General features: G+C 39.2%; 1 protein-coding gene across 4 annotated transcripts in view; it reads right to left on the reverse strand.

The window, feature by feature from the left end:
- The window catches only part of aplp2 (amyloid beta (A4) precursor-like protein 2), an 80141-nt gene that overhangs the window by 20227 nt on the left and 34570 nt on the right, over positions 1-25344 (reverse strand). For all 4 annotated transcript variants that reach the window (XM_044119498.1, XM_044119496.1, XM_044119497.1 and 1 more), the window contains exons 2-10: positions 21761-21934; positions 18476-18605; positions 12414-12526; positions 9051-9268; positions 6042-6250; positions 2827-2960; positions 2095-2169; positions 1716-1874; positions 827-955 (exon numbers count right to left, since the gene is read on the reverse strand). In XM_044119498.1, coding sequence (XP_043975433.1) covers positions 827-955; positions 1716-1874; positions 2095-2169; positions 2827-2960; positions 6042-6250; positions 9051-9268; positions 12414-12526; positions 18476-18605; positions 21761-21934 — 1341 coding nt within the window. The remainder of the gene's footprint in view (positions 1-826; positions 956-1715; positions 1875-2094; positions 2170-2826; positions 2961-6041; positions 6251-9050; positions 9269-12413; positions 12527-18475; positions 18606-21760; positions 21935-25344) is intronic.

Below are 25344 nucleotides of genomic sequence, written 5' to 3' on the forward strand. Positions count from 1 at the left end.
TGGATGGTTGGATGGATGGAAGGATGGTTGGATGGATAAGATGGATGGATGGTTGGATGGAAGGATGGATGGTTGGATAGATAAGATGGTTGGATGGATGGATGGTTGGATAAGATGGATTGATGGATGGATGGTTGGATGGATGGATGGATGGATGGTTGGATGGATGGATGGTTGGTTGGATGGAAGGATGGATGGATGGATGGATGGAAGGTTGGGTGGATGGAAGGTTGGGTGGATGGTTGGATGGAAGGATGGATGGTTGGATGGATGGAAGGATGGATGGTTGGATGGATGGAAGGATGGTTGGATGGATGGAAGGATGGATGGTTGGATAGATAAGATGGATGGATGGTTGGATGGATTCTTCCTGCTGAATGTTGAGGATAAATTTTGTTTTGGTTAAACCAACTGAAGATCCGTTTGGCTCCGTTTGGCACCGTTTGGCACTGTTTGGTTGCGGTTGGTACCGTTTGGTTCCGTTTGGTACCGTTTTGCTCCGTTTGGATCCGTTTGGCACCGTTTGGATCCGTTTGGCACCGTTTGGTTCCGTTTGGCACCGTTTGGCTCCATTTGGTACCTTTTGGCACCGTTTGGCTCCATTTGGTACCTTTTGGCACCGTTTGGCTCCATTTGGTACCGTTTGGTACCGTTTGGCTCTGTTTGGTACCTTTTGGTACCTTTTGGTACCGTTTGGCTGCCTTCCCTCGTCATAGCGAGATCTCAACATCGTCACACAGAATTTCTCCTTCTGATGAACCCGAGGCCCAGAATCGGCCATTTTGGCGTTGCCGTTAGCGACGGCCAGCAGGATGGAGACACCGACCTGAGACTTCATCTGCGCAGCTTTCTCTGGGTCCACCGCCAGGACGTGCTGGTAGTGGCGCACGGTGTGCTGCCGGTCCTTGTTCTCGGCTCGGACGTACTTCTTCAGCGCTTGCATGATGCGGTGGGGCTGAAACAGACACAGAGCAACGGGTCAACGCCATCAGAACCGGGTTTCCACTTCCTGAACCCTAAACCGGGCCTGAGATCATACTAAGGAACAGGAAGATGAGCTGAAGGCCGGCACCAAATACTAAAAACAACCGACCGCAAATCTTAGACAAATCTGGATGTGGCAAAATAAACTCATAACTATGGAAGTCCATTACTGCCATAAAGAAAAATAAAAGCCCAACAAAAAGTCATGTAGTGCTTTAATTATGAGAAGCAGGTTTGCTCCAGAAAATTTTGTAATCTCATTCTCAACCATGGAAAGTTAAAATTATGATATTTATTCTCATAAATATGACTTTATAGAGATGTGCTGTGGTGGCGCAGGGGTTAAGCACAACCCACATAAGGAGGCCTTAGTCCTCGACGGCCGCCGTCATGGTTCTGAGTGGCGACCTTTGCCGCATGTCTTCCCCCTTCTCTCATTACCCACTTTCCTGTCAATTAACTATCAAATGAAGGGTCCTAGAGCCAATAAAACCTAAAAAATAAAATAAAATATGACTTTATAAAAAGAAATTATAACTTTTATTCTCATAAATATGACTTTAAAACTCAAAGTTCATATTTCTGAGTCATACTTTTCCTCTCAAAAGTTGGACTTTTAGCCTTGGAAATGTGACTTTAAAACTCAAAATTCTGACTTTTACTCTCATAAATGTGGCTTTAAAACTTGTGGTTTTGTCATTAATGGTGGTAATTGGTGGACCTGCACTGACCCTGGGGGGGTCGGCCTGCAGGGCGGCCAGGTAGTTCTCCAGGGCGACGCGGCGCCGGTCGTTCAGCATGGCCTCCACCCGGGCCAGGTGAGTCTCCACCAGCTGCTGCTTCTCGCTGGCTGCCTCCTCCTCCAGGGACTCCACCATCGCCTGGAAGTGCTGGAAACAAAACACTCAGATTACGACGCAGAGTGGCACTCGTTTTATTTTCATTGAGGAAATAAAAATCTAGGTCTCAGTTTCAGTCCTCCAGCCTCCAGGGAGACTCATTTCTGTCCCAATTTAGACTCAGATGAGCAAAGATAGAGCAGCTGGAGAAAAAGATAATTACTGACCTGTTGAGTCTCACCCAAACAAAGAGACAGAGATCAGGGCTTACCTGGACCAGAGTCTGTCTCTCGGCCCGGGGAATGTTCCTGGCCTGCCGATCCGCCTCCTCCCACTCTTTCCTTACCTGCAAGAGACGAACAGGAAGACGCTTCACCTTTTGTCCATGTGAAACGGAACAAAAACACCACGACGTCGTAAACTATCGGACCAAATCTCAACATGAAACCCTGATATAAACCAGCTGAAATCACAACGTGTCCTTGTGATTTACCCAGAGCCAAGAGCTTTACTCAAGCAAAAACAGCAATACTTCAACATTACTCCAGTAAAACCAAAAATTATTTGGTAAAAGTAACTGATCAAATTATCAACTGTTTAATGTTTAAAAATGACATCAAAATACAAAGTTAAGTGGAAATATTGGACCAAAATGACAATAATTCATCTAAGTAACAAAAAAATAACAAAACCAGGCAAATAACGTTTCCAAATCAGTTTCTTTAGATAAAAAAACTTTTAAATGAAACTTTAATAAAAACTGCAGGTGTGTGTTTTTGAAGAACCGTTTTATTTTATTTGCTAATATAAGATATAATAATATACCATTTCCAGAGTAACGTTCCTGCAGGGTTCCACACTGCATTACCATGAGATACAAAACATTTCATTTACATCGTTAAAGTGCTGTTACCTCTCAGACTGGCAGCAAAAAAATGGGGGTGAGAACAAGAGCGGAGCAGATTCTGGTACCAGATTCTGGTACCAGATTCTGGTAGCTCACCCTCTCCATGCGGTTCCGGTGCCGGACCTCCAGCTGCTCCTTGGCTTTCTGGAAGCGGCCGTGCTCCTTGTCGTCCGCCGGCGTCTCAAAGTAGACGTCCACATCGTCGGACCAGGCCGCAGGATCAAAGTAGACTATTAGACAGTAGAAATTAGTGAGACGATCAAACGAAAAGAGACAAAGAGTCGAGACGCAGCAGGAGAGGAAGGAGCTGAAACAGGAGGAAGGTTTGTTACGCGATGGCGTTCCTCTTCCCACAGCGAGATTTCTGAGGGAATCTGACAGTCTTTCCGTTTCAATTTCTCCTCATCGGCTTTCAGCTGACAGGTTTGACCCCATGTTTGACAGCTGGGTGAAACCAGGAGGCCTGTTCTAGTTTTTATTTTTTAGTTTCCTCACTGAATCCTCTCACTAGGAGTCACCGGAGCAGCAGGAGGGAAACCTTATCATGCCGCTGCAGCATCAAAACAAAGATAAACTCCAGCTTCCTGCTCCAAACGCCACGACTTCCTCTCCTTATGTTAGCCTGGCTTCCTGTGAATGTCACAAAATCCAGTTGGAATCGACGAGAAAATAAAAAACAACAAAACAAAAACATCCTGGTGGGTTTCTAAGAATAAACTCTGTGGGAAGACGAACAAAGAAACATGAAGAAACGTCAGAAAGCAAACACAAATATGGAGACGAAAACACGAGCATGCACGAACTGAATGACAGCAGAAAAAGAAAAACATTTTTAATATCAAGCTGTAACCCGATGAGCAACAGGAACAGAGTTCTGGCATTCAAAATACACTCAAAATATAACGCAGTTTTTTCATCTGAGGTGTTTTCTACGACGTCGCAGCAGCTGGAAAGAAAGGAGCAAATTTCCACCAAAAATCTCAGAAATTTTGAGATTATCGTCATAAATTTTCGAGAAAAATTATGAAAATTCATGAGTTCCAAAAATTAAATTTTTTTTTTTTTTTTTTAAATCAGGAATTTTGAGATTATTCTCAGAAATTTTCTAGAGAAAAAATAATTTATGAGGTCCTAAAGTTGAAAATTTGTTTAAAAAAAAAAAAAATCTGAAATTTTTAGATTATTAATTCACTAGGAAAGAAAAATAAAGAAAATTTCTGGAGGTCCAAAAGTTGAAAATTTGTGTGCAAAATTAAAACAGAAATTAAATATTAATTTAAAAATTCTGTAGGAAAAAAAATAATAATTACTGAGCTTTAAAAGTAAGAAAATTGTAAGAAAAAAAGTCAAAATTTGCAATTTTCCGAACTTTAAAAATTTCTCCTAAAGAAATTGACATTAATATTAAAATTTCTGTGTTTTTTTCTTGCAACTGTTTAACTTCATTAATCCCCCAATAAATTCTAGGAAATTCCTGATATTAATCTCAAATTTCTGATTTGGGGGTTGTACTCTTTTTTTCTACCACAATGGACCTAACTGTGGTTTTGAGGACTGAATACAAATGAATATTTTATATTCATAAACGTTGCCACTACATTCACTGTTTGTGGAGAACAGAAATAAATCGGTCATGAAAAACGTGGCTGGGTGTAGAAACGTTTCAGTTTCAGTTTCTGGCAGTTAACAAATCGCTCCAACATCAGTGGAGCCTCCTGCACAGCAGCAAATGGTTTCCGGATGATAAGCCAACAACAAGACACTTGTGTTTTCCAGCAGCCATTATACTCCGCGTCCTGCAGAAAAACCTGCTGACCAAATGTTCTGGAGCTCAGCCTGGGTTGCTAGGTAACGAAGCATTGTGACTCGGTAATCTGGAGGTTTTTGAAACAAGACACCAACCGCATGACTTTATTGCCAAAAACAGGGGGTGTTTTTTTTTTTTTAAGTGCTTGGGCTATTTTTAGAAGCTGTTAAGACAAAATGGAAGTAAAAAAAACATACAAAATGTGAATTTTGCAAAACAGGTTCCCTTTAAGCCACAGATGTCAAACTCCAGTCCTCCAGTCGCTGTCCTGCAGGTTTTAGACGTGCCACAGGTACAAAACACTGGAATGAAAAGGCTGAATTACCTCCTCCTTGTGCAGATCAGTTCTCCAGAACCTTAGTGACCTAATTATTCTGTACAGCTGTGGTGCAGCAGAGGCACATCTAAACGTTGCAGGACGGCGGCCCTCCAGGACTGGAGTTTGAAACACCTGGTTTAAGTCAGGACAGGCAAATGGAGAGAAATCAAAATAAAATAATGAGATGATTTCAGCAGTGAAGAGGTTTTGCTTAATTGGAGAAAAACTAAACCAAAGTGATGCTTATCGACTTTCAGGCCGACAGGCAGAGAGCGGACGGCTCAGCCACACAGGCCTCTGTCACATTAGACTTACAGTTGTAAACGCACGTGTTGATGCAATGAAACCATGAGTCGAAATTGTTTTGGTTGCCGCGGCAGCCACCATATACAAAGGGCAAACAGTCATGCCTCTCCATGTTGAAGTACCATCGAGGAAAGTGGGCGCGACAGGGACCCGTCTCACTCGGAAGGGAGCAGATATAGTTCAGGGCTGAAATGATTAATTGTTAATCTGAGTTTACACACTGAAAAAAAAAAAAAAAAAGACTGTCTGGTAAAAAAATATATGCATTCTGCATTTAAGATAAATAAAACTTTGTAAGTATGTTCTACTCAGTTTTAATTTCACCTGGTAAAAAATATATGTTGTAAATATACATATATATATATATATATATATATATATATATATATATATATATATAGTGACCTCTAGAAACATTTAGTGACCTTTAGTGACCTCTAGAAACATTCATTTTTTTAATAAAAATAAAAAATAGATCTTTTTTGCTAAAATAATAGTAAATTATTAAATGGGGTTTTTTTTGTAAAAACTAGTTAATCATTTGTTTATTTTTATGTTTTTAACTTACTTCTAACATTGCTCAAAAAGGGCTTATGAGGTTAAATAAAAAATCTGTAGTATCTGCCATTTTTTAAAAAACAGGTTAATCTGTATAATCAATACAATAATTGATTACTGACACGTCTCTGAGTATTTTTCTGATCCAATGACTCAGTTAATCTCCAGAATAATTGATTGATTTCTAAAGTTTCTTGCAGAAGTTTTATGAACAGAATGACGACTTTAAGGTGAGATGACCTGAATGCCTATAAGTTGTAAATTGAAGTAAATAATAATCATTAATATTTCTATCAAAATATTAAAGAAAATATTACTCACCATCATGAAGAGGGGTTCGGTTCTGTTTAACTTTCTGTGGTAGTTTGCTGCTTTCTTCTTCTTTTTCTTCTTCTTCTTCCTCTGCGTTCATTTTTGCCTCTTCATCCCCGTAGACGTAGTGGTACTCGTCCTCATCTTCCTCCTCCTCATCTTCATCTTCGTCCACAGCCTCTTCCTTCTGAATTGGTTCCTCATTAGCTTTGGTCACACTGAGATGAGAAAGACAAAATAAGACAATTAAAGCCTTTTTCCACCCGTGTATCAGTGTCCAAAACATTAACGCATAACTTCCTTTCACAAAAACCTTTTTTCAAATACATTTCATGGTTCCTCATATCAACGAACCCACCAACCTCAGCCAGTACTATTGTATAAACACAGGGAGCCATGTTTAACTCTTTCTGTGGCAACATATCTTTTGTTGCAGTTAGCTAGAAACAAATTTTAATTTGTATTTAAAAACAACATGAATCAATTTTTTTTTAACAGAAGCTCAGCCTGCAGCTGTAGCTACATTAAAACGTTTAATATGGATCCTTTGCAGGAAGGCAATAAACTGCTAGCTAATATCGACTAGCATTGTTTTTAGCTGTTAAGTTGTCAACTTAACACTCTAAATCTTAACACGGACACCCGATATATAAAAGTAAAAGCATGCTTCACTACACTACGACAACTAGAAGGCAAGGTCAGGAAAAAGTTTTAATAAAAAAGAAAAAATAGCAAAGTAGAGGAATGTTGGTCAGCTATGCTAGCTTGACTATGACAACCGTAACATGTAGATGTGATGTAGAAACTGTGTTTCCGTTCAGTTAAAAAAATAAAAAAGGGCTAAACACCAACTCTGACAAATAATCGGCAGAGAAAGTGTTTGAATTAGCTAATCTACCACCGCTGTGTTAGCTTAGCTAATAGCAGCAGTAGCTAATCTACCACCGCTGTGTTAGCTTAGCTAATAGCAGCAGTAGCTAATCTACTACCGCTGTGTTAGCTTAGCTAATAGCAAGAGTAGCTAATCTACTACCGCTGTGTTAGCTTAGCTAATAGCAAGAGTAGCTAATCTACTATTGCTGCGTTAGCTTAGCTAATAGCAAGAGTAGCTAATCTACCACCACTGTGTTAGCTTAGCTAATAGCATCAGTAGCTAATCTACCATCGATGTGTTAGATTAGCTAATAGCATCAGTAGCTAATCTACCACTGCTATGTTAGCTTAGCTAATAGCAGCAGTAGCTAATCTACCACCGCTGTGTTAGCTAATAGCAGTAGTAGCTAATCTACCACCGCTGTGTTAGCTAATAGCAGCAGTAGCTAATCTACCACAGGGATCACTTAATAATAAAAGAGAAATAAACATCAAGGCTAAAAACAAAGCTGTGGTGGCCTGAATGTTCTCTTTGAGTATATTTTCCTGTTGAATCCTGATAGGTAAAGTGGCGCTGTTGTCAGTTGCCATGGATACGAGTCCAAGTGTAGCGTAATTAGGAAGCAATTAAATCAAAACTTTAAGAAAAAAAACCTTTTCTTTGTCTGGCTGGTATGTATCTCTAAAGCACAGCTGATTTCTGCACACTGAGCAACTCAGCATGCTTCAGCTCACCATTATTTCTCCTTGACTGGGTTTCTGTTGTTCCTATTTGCTGATACCACTAACAGTTGATCGCTGAATGTTTCGACTTGCTGCACAGGTGGCATCCTCTTAAATTACCATGCTTGAATTCACTGAGCTCCTAAGAGCGACCCGTTCGTTAAAAAAATGTTTGTACAAGCAGTCTGCAGGCCTTTACATCCTTGAGCTGAGAGAAAACAACTTTGGAGAGGTTGGAACAGGGGAAGCAAACGATTTAGAGCAGAGGTGCTACGGTTCTGTCCTCAAGAGCTGCTTAAGTTTTAGACGCTCCAACAGATCTGAATAAAACGGATGAATTTCCTCATCAGCAGATCATTCAGCTCTGCAGAGAACTGGTGATGAGCTGTTCATTTGACTCAGGCGTGGCAGAGAAGTAGCAGCAGCTACCTAAATGTAGCTTTTGAGAACTGGACGAAGGAATCCCTGATTTAGAAAGTTTTCACACCTGATAGACAGTAGACTCAGTTCTATTGGAGACCAAAGTTGCAACATTTATATTTTCAGCTGCTGCGGTTCACTTTCACATTGCTCTTTGTCAAACGATCCAAACTAAACCTGTTCCCCTCCTGGCCTGTGGAGGGGAACAGGGAAACTCTGCTCAAAATCCCACCGAAGGAAGCAACATGAAAACCTCTGAAGAAGAAACTGAGCGCAACTTCCGGCTTCATAAAATGTAAAAAAAAAATGGAGTAGCATCAAATTTTAGTGGTTGTAGGATTTTTTTTGTCTTTGATAAAATATATTTCTTCTGCTGGCACTAGACTGTTTTGTTCTGGTTGTATTTACCCAGAATGCCCTGGGCTGTAGTCCACTTCCTGGTTTTGGAGGGATCTGGTTCATTTGGTGAGGTGTGAATATGTAACCGAACTCTGACGCAAACAAAAAAAGTGAACTCTAGTCCACCTACAAACCTCATTCTATGTTTGGTTTAAGTGAACTCCAGTGCAATTTGAATACATGTGGAAAAAACAAACAGGAAGTGGACTGCAGCGCAGGGCATTGTGGGTAAATACAACCAAAACAAATGCACGAGTGTAACACTAGCAAGAGAAATGGCTTGTTGTCTTTTACCAAAGACAAAAGAGAAATCCTAAAACTGCTCAAATCCGATGCCGCTCAGTGTTTTCTTCAGAAGTTTTCATGTTGTTTCCTTCAGTGATTATAAGTGCAGCGCCCCAACAGGCGAAGAGGGGAACAGGTTTTTCAAAGGGTTTGGGTCGCAGCAGCTGAAAATGTAACAAATGTTGTAGTTTTGCTCGCCAGTCGAACCGAATCTAACGAACTATCGGGTGAGAAAGCACTAAGAAATAAATAGGCTAAACTTACACAATACGATCAGAAGGTTTCTCTTGTTGCATGAAGTTTCAACGATCTGCTCACCTTTCCTCCAGAGGCTCATCGTCACCCAGGGCAACGTCCTCATTCTCCACGTGCTCGTCTTCGTCGTCATCTTCCTCCTGGGAGGGCAGGGACGGCGGGGCGGACTCTGCGGAGCGGGAGGCGGGGCAGCAGACGTACTCTGTGCCGTGGAACTTGTCGAGGTCGCAGGGCAGCAGCATGCCGTAGCTGTGGAGCACCATGGAGCTCCTGGAGCAGGCCTGACAGGGTCACACCAAGCAGCTTCCCGTCAGCGGATTCCCCGACCCGAGCACCACAGCCCACAGGTGAGCACCGCTGCCAAGAAAGCTAGCTGGCTAACCCTAACACACTAATCATAAACATTAGCTTTGCTAACGCTAAAGTGCTGAACAAACGTTGTTTTTAATGTAAGCTAATGCTAAAGCACTAATTCAAATTATATCTGCCCTTGAAAGAAAAACAACCCTCTGATACCAGTTTAATTTTGACATTTATCTTTTATAAAGCCAGTGAAATAACGTCATTGGGTGGGAAAAAAGCAACAGAGAACATGCAGGCAGGAAACGGAACTGCTGCATAAACGGTCTTCACTCACTTCAAAATAAGAGCATGACCATAAACATATAACTATTTGAAGTCAAAAACCAAAACCTCGGCCCAAATGTTGAACTTTATTCAATTGTAAGTTTATAAAAAGATCAGAAACACTGACAGAATCTAAATATTAATGTTTATGGTTGTAACTTTGAAATGTCAAACACAAAACCAGCAAAAACCCAAATATAAATGAGGAGAGGCTCTTCTCATTTATAGATTTATTAATAATCAGTTTATATTAAAATCAATTTAGGGTATGCTAAATTGATTTTATATATGCTAAATGTCAAAACTTGCAGAAACGCAAAATGAAAAATCAGTGCTGCTAATGGGCTGTTGGCCCAGCACAGCCACTGACCTTCTGGCCGAGTCTCTAATAAAAGCTCTTTTTCCACCTCTGGACGCCGGATTGAACAGGAATATTGTTTATTTTTTTATAATAAACATGCTTTAAACTTTTCTACAGTTTTATCCGTAACCCATCTGCTTGTTCTCCAGAGAACGACTAATTTCTGAAAAAAATGGATTTGACAAAAAGATTCCAGATCAGATACCCGGCAGATCTATTCAGTCTAATTCTATGTTTTATTTATTTTGCATTATATTCAGCATTTCACTTTCTGAACCATTTCAAAGAAAGTTTGTTGCAGTTTATTTTCGTAAAGTAGCCATTCTGTTGTTTTCTTTATTCATTTTAAACTGGTCGTTTTACTCCTAATTAACTAACTAACTGGACAAATCAAAGTTGTTTTTACATATTTTACCTAGCGAATGAAGATATTGGTGCATTTAAGTGAGCTACATTGGTGCAGAGTTATCAAATAAATTATCAAATAAGTTTGCAATTCAGTAGATTTATGTTTTAATGTTTCAAAATCAATTCAGATATTGATATCAGAAGTACAAAAAGTGAATCTGTGCATCTTTAGTTCACACTTAAAATCAAATTTCTGTTGGTATTTCATTGGAAATCCCAGTGAAGTTTGTGGTTGTACTGCGGTAAAATTTAGATTTTGAGTTGGAGCCAGGAGATCGACATTTTCCCAAAGTCACGCTGTCCTGCAGGTGACCTGCTTTCCCCAAACGCTTCCATCCTGCAGCAGCTGGAAGGTATCGGATACGAACTCGGCTTGAGAGTCCACCGGCGCAGAGACGGATTAGCCGCCCCGCTTAACATCTCAGCAGCAGCTTGAGAAAAAACATCCTCTGTTTTCCAAGTCGTTTCTCACATTTTCTCCACTGGAAACATTTCAAATCGGCTGACAGTTTGAATTAAACGTCCTCAGTGCAGAAGGAAACAGAATATCTAGAAGGTGAGGAAATGTTTGAGAAGAGCTTCAGTTACGGTCAAACTAACTCTGCAGCCTCCTGAGGGGGATTAGCAGCCGCAGCGCTAATCTGATTATAGGCTGAAATGTGAGGCTGTCTGATCACACACTCACAGAGCAGGAGGGAATATTTTTAAAAACAACCATATTATGGATGTTTTGTAGGATGTCAAACATTTGGAATAATCTTCATGAAAAAAAGTCTTAAAAAGTAATTTCAGTCTAGTTTCTAACGCAAGAGGAGAGCAGAGTAAGTAAGAGTAAAAAAGTATTTGGTAAAAAAGTCTACTCAAGTACTGAGTATCAATCATTTAAGATTTAAACATTACGTAGTCAAAATATAAAGTTAAGTGGAGGGACTCAACCCTCGGCATCCGGTGTACAACTTTTCAAAATAAAAGCTCCTCCAGACTCAATACATAGAACGGACATATTTTATTAGTTCTTGCGCGGCCCGGTACCAATTGGTCCACGGACCGGTACCGGTCCACGGCCCGGTGGTTGGGGACCACTGCCTTATACCACAGCAGGCTGACAGGAAAGGGGGAAGGAGAGGGAGGAAGACATGCAGCAAATGTCGTCAGGTCCGGGAATTGAACCCGCGACGGCCGCATCGAGGACTGAAGGCCTCCAAACGTGGGGCCTGCTACCCTCTACGCCACTGGAGCACGCCCCTAGTATTTTAAGGACCAAAATTACAATTACAACTGCAGGTGTGTGTTTGTGTCTGGTGAATTTTTGGTTCAAACATGTTTGTTTTTCATTCAGTGTGTAGAAAATCCAGAAATTTAACTCAAATAGGAATGAAAATACTTCTTAATAAAATTACTCAAAGCACAGCGTAGTAAAAATACTCCTAAATGTTTATTTTTCCCCCCCAAAATAGTTACTCAAGTAAATGTAATTTAGTTAATTACTGAAAGAAACTGATTTGGAAAATACCAAAATTTCCATTTAATTTGATATTTTATTTAATATTAAATTTGATCAGTTACTCAGTACTTGAGTAAACAGTTTATCAAATACTTTTTTACTCGAGTAATTTCACGGACAGATACTTTTTACTTTTACTTAGAGTAAAAATGAGTTGAAGTAGTGACACTCTGGGAACAATATTCACTCTATTTTTACTAACTTGCTATATTCAGCCACATTTCAGACAAAAACAATCGGAATCTTTTTAAAGATCGGTCAGAAAACTTCACTGCTGATTCTTATAAAACTTCCTAAATATTAAACGGAGAGAAGAAGAATTCAGTTCAAACTCTTCAAAGATCATCTTGGAAGATGCTTAGAAGGGATTTAATTGTGTAATCCTTCTGAATTTTTCACCCAGTCGTTTTATTGAGGCTCTCAGAAAGCATGTCGGTTAGAAACGTATAAACGTCTCGGTTAGAAACGTATAAACGTCTCAGGGGATCTGTGAAGACGGCGGTAATCTTGCGGCGCGGATCCTCACCTCCTTGGCCACGGTGTGCCACTGCTGGTGGCTGACGCACAGGTCCATGCGCTCCTTGTGGAAGAACTTGCACTTCTCTGGAACCAGCAGGACGTCGCTCACAAACTCTCCCACTGAAAGGAAAAGATGGCCGTTAGTCCCGGCACCGATCTGTCCAGGAAAATCCATTCCTTTGAAACTCGGCCGGGTTGTAGGCAATAAATCAGCCGACTGGAGTTAAAGAAAGGAAGATGAGATGAGGATATTCAATAATTCATAGCTGCCTCGTCCTTTAATTTTCTCTATAGTGGAATAAAAAGGCGGCCTTTGACATCTGCACCTGTGTGAACCCCTAAACTTAAAAAAGGAATTATCCGATCTGCTTAGCTGCAATGGAGAAAATCGGTTTCACATTTTTAAACTCTTCCTGCGTCTCAATGATATCATTTGCTTGATGATTTATATTCAGCCATGTTTTATTCATGGAGCAGGAAGTCAGATCCGGAGGAAATAAATGGCTTGAAAGGCATCTTGTGACTCTCTATGAATAGTTTCAGGCTGAAATCCGTGCAGATCTAAATGTGGAGTCTGGGGTCCTGATGAAGATTAAACGCCTGGCTGGCATTTTGACGGAGGAGAAAATGGCAGAGGGTTGGTGGAGTTGGCTGGGAGCCGGCTCATTTAGCGGCTCGCCATAACCTCGGACGGCGGGAGCGCCGCTGGAGGTAAGGAGCGGCTGGGAAAAGCAGTGTTTTGGAAAATGAGAGGGTAGGAAAGGAAGAGGAGAGCGCTGGAAATAGCAGAGGACTCAGCAGCTGCTTCTCCTCTCCGTCTGGGAGGTACAGTTACAGAAACCCTTTAGACCTGGAGTCGGCTGCACAACAGGTCGCTTCAACACTGAAAGGGAACCCATTAAGAAAAATTCACATTTTACACATTTTTTTTATTCCAGTTTTGTGTCTACTGCTTCGAAAAACTGAAAAAAATGGATTATGTAAATGAGTTAATGTGCTTTGCTGTCTGGAAAATGACCAGTTTCAAAAACCTCCAAGTGGTTAAGTACCATTCCACAGGCACTGCACCGTTACCTAGCAACCAAAGTTTAACTCCAGCACGTCTGGTCAGCTGTTTTCACTGCCGCACAATGGCTGCTGGAAAGGACAAATGTTTTATTGTTGACTTACCATGCTACATTCTTGTTGGTTGTGCAGGAGTCTCCACTTCTGCTTTTCATTTAGTGGGCAGAAAATCCAGAAATTTTATTCAAGTAAGAGTAGAAATACTCCATAATAAAACTTCAGTAAGCGTAAAAAGCACAATGGCTGCTGGAAAAGAAGACTATTTTATTGTTGACTTCCTTTCAAGAAAACCATTTGCTACAATCTTGTTGGTTGGTTGTGCAGGAGGCCCTACTTCTGCTTTTCAAATCTGTACAGTTGTATAATTGCGCATCTGTTGGCAGCCATTTTCACGTACAAGTTGGGGGCATGGCCAGCAGCAGCACGTTTGGATTTAAAGTGACAGGACTTCCTAAAACAGCTCAAAGTTGGCAGAACTGAGCAGACTGAAAATCTCATTGTAAGAATAATTTTATGCAAAAGATTTAATGAACATGTTTTGTATAACTCACAAACCTATTCTAACCTGTTCAAGGGAGCATAACAGGACATCAACGTTTACACCTGCAAGTGGAAATGGCTGCAAACAGATGTGCAATTACACAACAGCATATATGTGAAAAGCAGAAATAGAGCCTTCTGCACAACCAACAAGAATGCAACAAGTGGGGGCGTGGCGTAGGGGATAGCGCGACCCACATTTGGAGGACTTGAGTCCTCGACGCGGGCGTCGCGGGTTCGATTCCCAGACCCGGCGACATTTGCCGCATGTCTTCCCCCCTCTCTCTTCCCCTTTCCTGTCAGCCTACTGTCATATAAGGGACACTAGAGCCCACAAAAGACCCCCTGGTGGGGAAAAAAAAAAAAGAATGCAACAAGTGAGATGACAGCAAAACACTTGTCTTTTCCAGCAGCCATTGTACCGGGCATACAACGGTAAAACCTGCTGATCGGACATGCTGGTGTTAAACTTGGGTTGCTAGGTAACAACTCAACAATCTGGAGGTTTTTGAAACTGTTCATTTTCCAGACTCCCAAATACAGCTTATTGCCAAGGAACAGTTGGATAATTTATTTTTTTTTAGCTCTTGCGCTGTTCTTAAAAGCAGAAGAAACCCAAATGAAAGAACCAAGTCATGCAAATTGTGACTTTTGCATCGTATTTCCCCTTTAAATAAAACAACATCCTTCCATCTCCCGGCAACCAGCACATTACAGCCGTGGTGCAATTTGGAGGTGTGTGCGGTTCCCCCCGGCCCAAAGCCTAAAACCCTTTCTAATGTGGATACGATGTATTTATCAGCCAGGAGAGTGCAGGTTACTGCAGCTGCTGGTTGAAATCCTTCTGATTAAGGCCAGGTCCGGACCCAGCCCACTGTGGTCTGGATCCCAACACGGCCAGTCCTGATTCAGATTTTCTGAAGATGAAGAGACCAAGCTCCTCCACAGCCCACTGCCAACATTTTACCCAATAAAGTTAAACCTTCTGCCACTGGAATAAACAATTTCATTAATATTAAGAAGTTATTCACTAAAAACAAGAATAATTACTATTGATAAGTTACTTTCATGTTAGTTTTGTCTTATTTCAAGTATACCAAGTTATCTGACATTGGAGTAGATAAGATCTGCCTTGAGCCTGAAAACTTCCTAATGTGTTTCCTGGGGTTTTCCTTGTTTGACATTTATATTTGTTTTATGATCTGAAACGTTGAAGTCTAATAAAATAACACAAATCAGAAACAGAGCAAATACTGTAGCAACATCCATGTTTACTGCAAATAAATTTACAGGCTGTGTCAATGTTTAAAAAAAGTCAAAACAATAAAAGAGAAAATTGTTTCAAATAAAATCAAATGAACCGTTTCGAGCTTTATTAAGGTTTTATACCTGAAAACAGAAGTAAAAACAAGAGGAAGCAAATGAAGCAGCTGGAAGAATAATTCAGCATACTGGCGTTTCCTCCCATAAAAACCAGTAAATAATGACAATCAGTCTCCTCCTCTAATTTTCTGCACAGTGTTTGTTTGCACTGCATCACAGACTGTGCAGAAATCTGATCGCGCCACCAGGATTATTTGACGTGATAAAAAAAACAAAACAACGAAGGTAACTGGAGGTCAGAAATATTTTCTTAGAAACTCCAAGTTTCACCTTCCAGCTCAAACACACAACTTCGCTTTTCCTGTTTCAGCATTTTTCATCTTCACCCACCAGCCCCGACTGAAGCCATTATTTCCCTGTCCTGCATCGCGGCTCGTTGTTCTGCGATTGTGAATGATTGTCTGGCGCAGGTTATTATGATTCAGGGTTTAACGTTCGGTGCAGAGAAATTTACAAAGAGACGGAGGAATGCAATAACCTGAGGCGCGGCGCTCCGAAACAAGCCCCAATCTGTTATCGGCGCCGTCACTCCGCCTCTCTGATGGTGTGTAAATCTGGAGGCTGCTCTTTATAAAACCCACAAGCTTAGTCAACAAAAGAAGAAGAGAATTATTTAAACGCCTTTTTCCTCTGATAAGTCAAAAAGGAGAATTAAAAAACAAAAGACTTCTGCAAGAGAATCAATATCAAACTGGAATTCATAAAACAAAAGGGAATAAAAAGTAGTAGTGCTATAAATGTACTATATATAAAGACATACGGGGAAAATTGTGTTTTAAATTGAACTTTTATGTTTCTTTGGACCAGATAGATTTCACCATAAAGCTGTTTTCTGGAGGGACATATTTTATATTTTATTCACATTATTTGTTGTTTGAAATTACACGTTAAAGGATGATCAATACACAGAAGGTTTTGTTCCAATCAAAATGATAATCACAGACAAACCAAGTCTTAAATATACAAATTAAAATAATCTGATAATGGGGAAACAGTTAGCAAATGTTTCTCATTTAGAAACATCAAGTTCAGATGTTTCTATCATCTCAGATGTTAACAAAATTACCTGAATTTGTAGAGATTTTGTTTAGGGAGAGAAAACATGGAGGAACTGAAACTGCATCAATTTTAAACCAAGCTAATTTTGTGTAGCTTATTTTATTTTTCTAAAACTAATAACCTCATACGGATTCAGAACAATCATATCATCCAAGGCCATCTTCTGCATTTTGTTTCTTCCTTATTAAACTGTAATTACTGTACAGCGACGAATAATTCTTGATATTATGCTAATAACTCAGCTAATTATCACTTTCTTGCTAACTTTTAGCACCTTAACTTCCCCTAAATTTATTTTTCCTGATTAATTCTAGTGCACTAATTTACTCAGCGGTTTTGTAAACATTCAATTGAATAAAGTTTAACATCTTTGTTGAAATTTTTCTATTATCCACATGATTAAAATGAACGCATTAGCTTTAGCATGTTGGTGTAGCGCCTTAATGTTAGCAGAACTAATGTTTATGATCAATGCTTTAGGGTTTGTGTAGCTAACTTTTTAGCTAGCTGTGCCAAATTATTAGAGATGGTCAAAGCTAAATAAAAAACTCTGGAACCTAAATGCTCTGATAAATATCTCTAAATGTGTAGCAGCCAAATCCAAAAACCTACGAAACTGGATGGGATCAAAACTAAAGCCATGATTTTGCCTTTGCTTGATGTTATTGCCTTGGCTTCTTTAGATAAACAGCTATTCGCCGATGGGTAAAACACGACTAAGTGAGTCTGACTGTTACAGCATATGCTTCTCTCAAGTATGTGACATTTTGAACCTTTCATTTCCTCCTGAGGTCAGACTATCTGTCGTCTCCTGTTTTTATTACAGCCAGACACGCAGCTGAAGGATTTGCATTTCCGTTAAGCTTTCCTATACGACGCAAACAGACTGGGCTTCTAATTAATTGAGAATATTGGATTGTTAAAGATAATAATCCTTTTCTATGATTGTTTTATATCTTTGATTGGTAATAATTACTGTACAGCAGTTTTCAGGTGTGTGTCGTTTAAGGCAATGATCATGATATACAGTTATTCAATAAATTAGAACATACATTCAGATTAGGCTTGTTTGTCAGATTAAAATACTTGTTGAAAATTATAACTCGTAAGCTATTAAACATTTTTTATTTTATAGAAATACGGATTTGAGGAAAAGTATTTTTTTTGGTCTGATGTAATATTGTAATTTTAAACGTCATGTTTTCATTACCCACAAGTAGAAAATCATCATAATGAAAAGAAATAAAGGCTTTCAAACATCCATCTCTGTGTAATTAACCTATATAATGTGTTTCCGTTAGTGATAAAGTTAATGAAATAAATGTTTTTTTTTCTGTAATATTCTAATTTTGTGAATGGAGGTATGTATGTATATGTATATGCATTTTTCAAGGGATACATGGCCTCCCTTTGCCCCCCTCTTGGAGACACCACTGCTCAGACAAAGATGCTTCTTCTTTTTATAGCTGGAGGGAGAGTCTTTGTTTTCAGGAATCCATTTCTCATATTCCTTCATCCCTAGGAGGGAGAAGCAGCGTGCCGCGCTCTTTTTTCTTCATCTGACTTTGCATGTGACATTTCATGCAGCAGAATACGGCCATGTTGCCGCTGCAGATTACCGCGATCCTGCCGGGAACAGAGGAGGACGGGAGTCGTTTGTGACAGTGCAGTCAAACAGCGGTACGAGATGCAATAAAGCAAGCCCTCCGCCGCTGACCCTGTGTGTCAGCGTGAGTTTATGACCGCTGTCTGAGGGGGCAAATAAGATTGTGCTTTATTGTTCAACAAGCCTCCCCAGCAATAAAATCCTCCCCCCATCAGCCATCCGTTCTGTGAGACATTAACTCCCCATCCAGCGCGGATCGGCTCAGTCTGCAGCTAAAGGCCAGAATTAGTGAACCGAATCCAATATCACTCAATGTCACCTCTGCCCAAGGCTGAAATGACTCATAAGCTCTTCGTTTTCAGCACAGAGGGGAGCAGAGGAGAGGGGCTGAGTTAAAGGAGCGTTTACTAGCTTACCTAAGCACATGTAAGGCACCACGATGTGGGCGTGGCCTTTGCAGACCTTCTTCTCCTTTCTGCACCAGTTCTCAATGCGGACAGGCTGGTTGGCTTCCACTACGTTGGTGATTTTGAGATCTGGATACATCTGTTGGAAAAAGAAACCAGAAGCAGATATTAGACACTTCATGGTTGACTGGAGCTTTAAAGGTGACCCATCATGCTTCATTGAACAGGTTAGGATAGGTCAGTGGTCTATACAAAACATGTTCATTATATATATATATATATATTTTTTTTTTTAACTAAATCATTCTTATTTAATGAGATTTTAGTTTGGTCAGTTCTGCCTATGTGGAGCTGCTTTAGCTCCAAATAAATCCAAATTAGCTGCTCCTGGCCGCGCTTACACTTGCATGTGAAAGTGGCTGCAAACAGATGCACAATTACACAACCATGCATCTTTGAAAAGCAATCGTGGAGCCTCCTGCACAACCAACAAGAATGCAGCAAGTGATTTCTGGATGGGAAGCCAACAATGGAATTTTTTTTACAGCAGTAAAACATTCTGGAGCTCAGCTTGCGTTGCTAGGTGATGGGAGGAACTCTGCTGTGGTTGCTAGGTAACAAGCTGGGGTTACTATGTCAGTGCCTGCTGATTTGTGATGATACATCCGGAAGGTTTTTGAAACAGAATACATTAACTTATTGCCAAAAATGCCGCTGGGTGTTTTTAGAAACAGTAAAGACACAAGTGGAAGAATAAAAATGCGCCATTGTGGCCCTTCTGACAGTTTTTTTGTGGCCCTCAACTGCAGTTAAAGCATGATAAACTTTCCAGTACAGGAGATTAATGCACCTGTACTGGAGGCTTTTTATTTCTAATCAGGGTAACATGATCAACAATGTAATTTTCCTATAATAAAGAATATTAAGTACATAATCAAGATTTTATGATAAGTAGAATATCCTGAGACTTTTACTGGAAATCCAACTTTACTGCACCTAAATCAGCTTCTATTTAATGTGTTAAACTTGGCTAAATATATTGCGCATTTTGAAAGAAAAAGACACAAATCTTGTCTTCATAAGTGAGATTCTTTTTAATAAAAAACCCCAAAAATGTTAAAGTTAGATGCCTTTCTTTTAATACAGCAAATGTGAAAAATCTGTTTAATGATTTGGATCCAACATTAGTGTCCTAGAAAATCTAATGACTTCATTTGTCTAATTTTAGGGGGGTTTTTTGCCTTCAAGTTTTTTCCAAAAGTTTGGACACCCGTGGCATAATTCATCCCCTTTAATAGTTTCTTTTATCTGGGCTTCATACCCACTAGCTTGGCTTCTGCTCAACTGTGAAAGAGCGCACAGGTTTGCACTTTCCTTAAATGCCATGAAAATGTCATCTATAAAACGCAACTGAAGCATCTGAGGACCCTAAAAACCTCCCAGCAGGATTACAATGCGCTGCTAACAGACACAGGCCAAGACAAGAATGAGGAAATCCGTGTTGTGGAGAAACACCTCCTTAATTTCAGGCAAAGCCCAGGAAATGACAGGTAGAGGCTCCCGTAATTGAAATGCCACACACTACAATAACATCCATCCCCCAGGAAGAGCTTAATGGCATCTCTGAGGACAAATCACCATGAAATGAAAAAGAAAGGTATTTAATCTTTCCAGCTAATCCAGATCCTCAACTGAACTAATATGCCTTCGAACAACTGGAAATAGATGTTAAATGTATTTCTATTTAGTTTATTCTAGACTTTAAAGAAATTTTTTTATGTAACTTTCATCTAGAAATGTGACAACCAAAGAGAAGCTTCATCCATATAACTGTGATGTGCTTCTTTTTCTTTTTTTAAAAAAAACACATCCAGACTTTAATTTTGACTTTGTTTTGATTCAAAGTACCACTTACATATGAAATTAAACTTAAAATTTGGAAATCAAGACCCAAGACTTTTGGGGAAAAGTGGAGCGACTCAGAATAAAAACCTACATGACCAGCAGTGGGAACGCTAATACCGGAGACAATTTTTTTGTGTAGCGATTTAGCTAGCTTTGAAAACATTCAGTGCACTTAGCTTCCTCTAAATGTTTTTTTCTGGATAAATGGGTGAAGCCAGCAGTTCCGTTTCCTCTCCTCATGTTTTCTCTATTTTTCCTCTGTAACTTTATTTCAAAGACATTAGAACATACTAAATTGAATTTAAGTGTTTTTCAAGGGGGGACATTTGTATTGAAATTAGTGCTTTAGCATTAGCTTCTGCTAAGTACCGTGTTAGCGTAGCGCTTTTGCATCAGTGGAACTAATGTTTTTGATTAATGTTTTAGGACTACCGCAACTAACTTTCTAGTAGGAGGTCTAACCTAAAACTTGTAGATTTGTATTGTCAAGAGGAAAACGAGGGGCACTGATGAAGAAGAGCCCAAGGCTGCTGTTAAGGCAAGCTGGCACCTAAGTAGAGCCAATACTGTCCAGGCTGTACGGTATTGAGACAGTCATGCAAAATGAGTCCTAACCAAGCACCGAATGCAGCATAAAACCCTCTAAAAAATGTAATTAATAGAATATTTACAGTATACCACTCTGTGAGAAATAAATCTGAATCCCCTTTTAATTTTTTAACATTCAATTAATTCAATAAATATGAATAGTTCATGTAACAACAAGTATAAACTTATATCTGCCCGCTATCCACACAAAGAGAAAATTAGCTTATTCAACTCAGAACACTATCACTGATATATTTCACATCCATAACAAATCATCACCTTATTCAATGCCATATTGATTCATCATAATGACTCATTTTAAATGCTGAAAGAGATTTGGGTTGTTTTTTTCTCAGTCAAAATCGTTCCATAAACAGACATCTTGAATTGAAATGCATCATCTTCATTCTAAATCTAAATAAAAAAAAAAATCTCAATTAGTTTTTTGTAATGTTTGATTTCTCTTTTCACAAATCTGTTTTGAATATTGTCAGTTCATTAGGTTTCAATAAGTTAAAATGTATAAATATTGGATTAGTGTAATCTCTGAATCCAAAAAAGTGAAATCAGATTTAGTTTTTGAGGAATTGTTGAAATAATTTAACTTTTTAATGATATTGTCGTGTATTTAGATGCACAAGTAACTTCAATGACCAAACCCAAATAAATCCTTCCTCACGTCCTAATAAAATCATATAATAATTTAAGCTAACGATGGTAATCTGCTTTGTCACTTCCTTTATTTAGGTGACTGATTTCAACACAAGTCTGCCATGAGGGGTCTGTGTCGCTGTGACTCACCTCCTGACAGTACTGAAGCACGCCCTCTTTGGTTCCTACGCAGCTCTTGGTTCCTGACGGGTCGGGCTCCCAGCGACCGGTCTGAATGTTGACGTGCATGTTGAGTTTCCCACAGAACATGGCCACCTGCGGCTCCACCGCAGCGAGCCCTGTTCCCGCGTTGGCAGCAAGAGCCTGCAGAGAGAGGAGGAAAGTGTCATTATAAACCAAATAAAAGCTTCGAATGCTGTTATTGTCAATTGATAGTTTATTATATAAAAATGAGTTCCAACCAATTAACTTGTAGCACCCGTTGTAGACAGGTGTTCAGTCATTTTAGCATACGCCATCAGACCACGCTTAGCACGAAGTGACGGCTATATCTGTCAGACAAGTATACGCTGTCATTTACCATATGATTTTATTTAATCATTAACATAGAATCAGACCGTCATCAAGGAACAGGGAGGCGAGTTTTACACCGGCGTGTGTTGTAATTGACTGCAGCTTTAGCTAGTCCCTCCTTTAAATACACTTTTAAACCACAACAATGCATGTATATGGTCCTATCCAACTTTTAAAACCCAGAGATGTTGTGTTTTTTATACTTTTGTTCTTAACTCCTTTTAGTTTAAATTGGAGATTTGTATTGTTTTTAAATGAAAAAAAGAATTTCTGTATAACTGTAAAATGCCATGTTTTTAAAATGTTCTAAGTAACAATAAAAAAATTTCGAAAGAAAAAAAACCAATGCATGTATATCGATCTAGTTATCATTGAAAACAGTTTATTGACTTATTTTCATCATAACTTGCCACGTATTTTGAACTGACAACTCTTCAGAAGGTCGGACTTCTTAATGCGCTTGCGCAGGCATGCGGATTCACTGCATGTATGCTATTCTGACAGCGTATGATGATCTGATAGAACACCGGCTTTTAGTGTTGTAGTTTGGCCGCCATCCAGCAGAGGGCAATGCTGGTCATCCTTAAGCGGAGCCGTTAAGACAGAATCAAAGATGGCGGCGGGGCTATAGCATAACAAAGAGCAACGGTGTAAACAGAGTCCGGTTTTGGATGGAAAAGGCACTTTAAGCGGTTCTGTTTTGAAATATAAACACTCGACAAACTCCTTAAGTTATCACCTTTAACAGTGTTCATTCAATCGAACCGCTTGACGAAGTCGCTTTAACTTCTCAATCAAAAATTAATGATCTGCTACGAAGGCGAGGATGTCACGACAGAAAGGCAGAGCCATATCAGAAAAAAAAATTGTAACATAACGCATTTTGAGTGTTAATGCTCTTCGTGGAGGGAAGTTTTAACATTTCTTCTAGAGCAACCGCAGACTTTTCATTTAAAAACATTTCTCTGTTCACCTGGGATTCACTGTTTCAAATATTTTATTATTTATTTACATATTTTATTGTTCTATTCAACCTCAGAGGTTCTTCTGTTTTGTCATATTTTATAAGTTTAATAATATAACTAAGCCACAATTTTCTATTTATTCAGGCAATTAGTACTAGTTGACACAAAATAATTATTTTTTTATTTGGCATATGAGAAATTTAGCCCTTTATATAATAAAAAGACAGTTGGTCCTTTTCATAAACAGTTTTTTATGTTAGTGTATAGATATGATCAACTTTAGATTAACTCGTTAATTGATAACTTGCAGCCCTTATGCAGACAGATTTGAGAAATTATCCGCTTTCTGTCCAAAAGCAGCAGCGTTTTGTGCCGAGACGTCAGGCCTGATGAAGCAGATTCAGCTCATTGGTTGCAGTAGATAACTAGTGATGGAGCAGCTCAATGCTGCAGTGCTGAGAGAGCAGAGCGTCTCAGCCAGGACACAAATGGAAAGAAACAGGAACATCTTGCAAAGTTGACATTAAAGTCTGCTTAGATAGTGTGTTCAAAACTCCCCAGATCTCATTTCTGCTCGGTTTCAGCTCACAGAGCTGGAAACATGGCAGCAGTTTGTACTGTTTCATAAAACAGGACATTGGTATTTGGGGCAGAGCTCTACTAGTTCGCCTCTCCTGGGACCAAAGTCTCTCCACGAAGGACGCATCCATTATCCTCAAAGGTAAACAACGAGGCTGAGGGACTCTACCACGCTAGTTAAATGAAAATAACACATTTTATGGACAAAGTAAAGAAAAAATAAAAGGAATTAAAATAGACACTGAAATCAAAAAAATAAATAAATTGATGCTCAATTCCATTTTTTTCCATAATCATATTTTTTGTAACATTGATCATATCATTAATTAAATGACATTGGGATCAGACTGCAGTGTGAGCTGTTCAACCCCAAAGCGACCCGCAAGCGCAGAAGAACGCTGATGTCACAACAGCGTTCTGACATCAACAGCGCTTTAAATCTTCTAAATTTCCTTAGAAGATTTAAACTTCTAAGGAAATTTAAATTTCCTTAGAAGTTATTTTTAATAGTCAAAAATCAAACAGAAAATATTTTTATCATGATAAAAAAAGATATATACACCGTGTTCCAAATTATTATGCAAGAGACATTTTCTCAGATTTTCTTAAATGGTCAATGCAAATGATGGTTTCAAGTCATGAACTATTACAGTATAAATCAAATTTTACTGAACAAACCTCCCCATGAGAACAGTATTTTTTCCCAAAATAAAAAACTCAAAAAGTTCCAAATTACTATGATTTTCTAAATAGTCATTCTTTGAATGTGCAGCATTAAGTGGTCACATGTACTAAAATCAAAAGCAATTTCAATCAAAAACATTTGAACAGACTGAGTTACATGTTAACATAGAACCTTCTTTGAAATCACAGCACAATTCTTGCATCCAGAAGATATTCAAGTTTCTGCTTGAATTTCTTTGCAGGATGTCAGAATATCTTCCCAGAGCTGCTGATTAGATATGAGCTGCATTCCACCCTCAGATCTTATGCTTGAGGAAACTCCAAAGGTTCTCAATAGGGTTGAGGTTAGAGGTCAGAGGAGGATCGTGACCACACCGTGAGTTTCTCAACTTTTATAGCAGCCAATGATGCAGCTGTATTCCTTACAGCATGAAATGGTTAACTGTCATGCATGAAGATGATTTTACTACAGAAGCTACGGCTCTTCTTTTTGAACCATGGAAGAAAATCATCAGTCAGAAAGTCCATTTTCACACCTTCATGGACTCTGAAGGGGCCGACCAATGATTTCAGCCCAAAGCATGACTCCACCACCTCCTTGCTGACGTCACAGCGGTGTTGGGATGAAATTAATTATAGTGATTTAAAGAGCCCTGACACACAATACATCTATAAATTCAATAGCACAACAAAAAATTTAACCTTTATGACACTTAAATCCAATTTCAATAATAATTTGGAACACGGTGTAAATGATGCAGTTAAATTAAATGATGTAGAGTTAAAAATAAATGAAATGCGCTTTCTTTTCAATGCGCATTCAATGCCTTTTAGACCATTGTAAAGATTATATAATGCATGTTTTTAAATCTAAATCTAAAATGTTTTAGTACTCTGAGATCATATTAATTTTGAACAAATGTGACCCGAGAATGGAGCTTTGTGGAACCCCACATGTGATATTTAATGTAT

This window comes from Gambusia affinis, linkage group LG06 (assembly GCF_019740435.1).
Source record: "Gambusia affinis linkage group LG06, SWU_Gaff_1.0, whole genome shotgun sequence".
Classification (NCBI taxonomy): Eukaryota; Metazoa; Chordata; class Actinopteri; order Cyprinodontiformes; family Poeciliidae; genus Gambusia; species Gambusia affinis.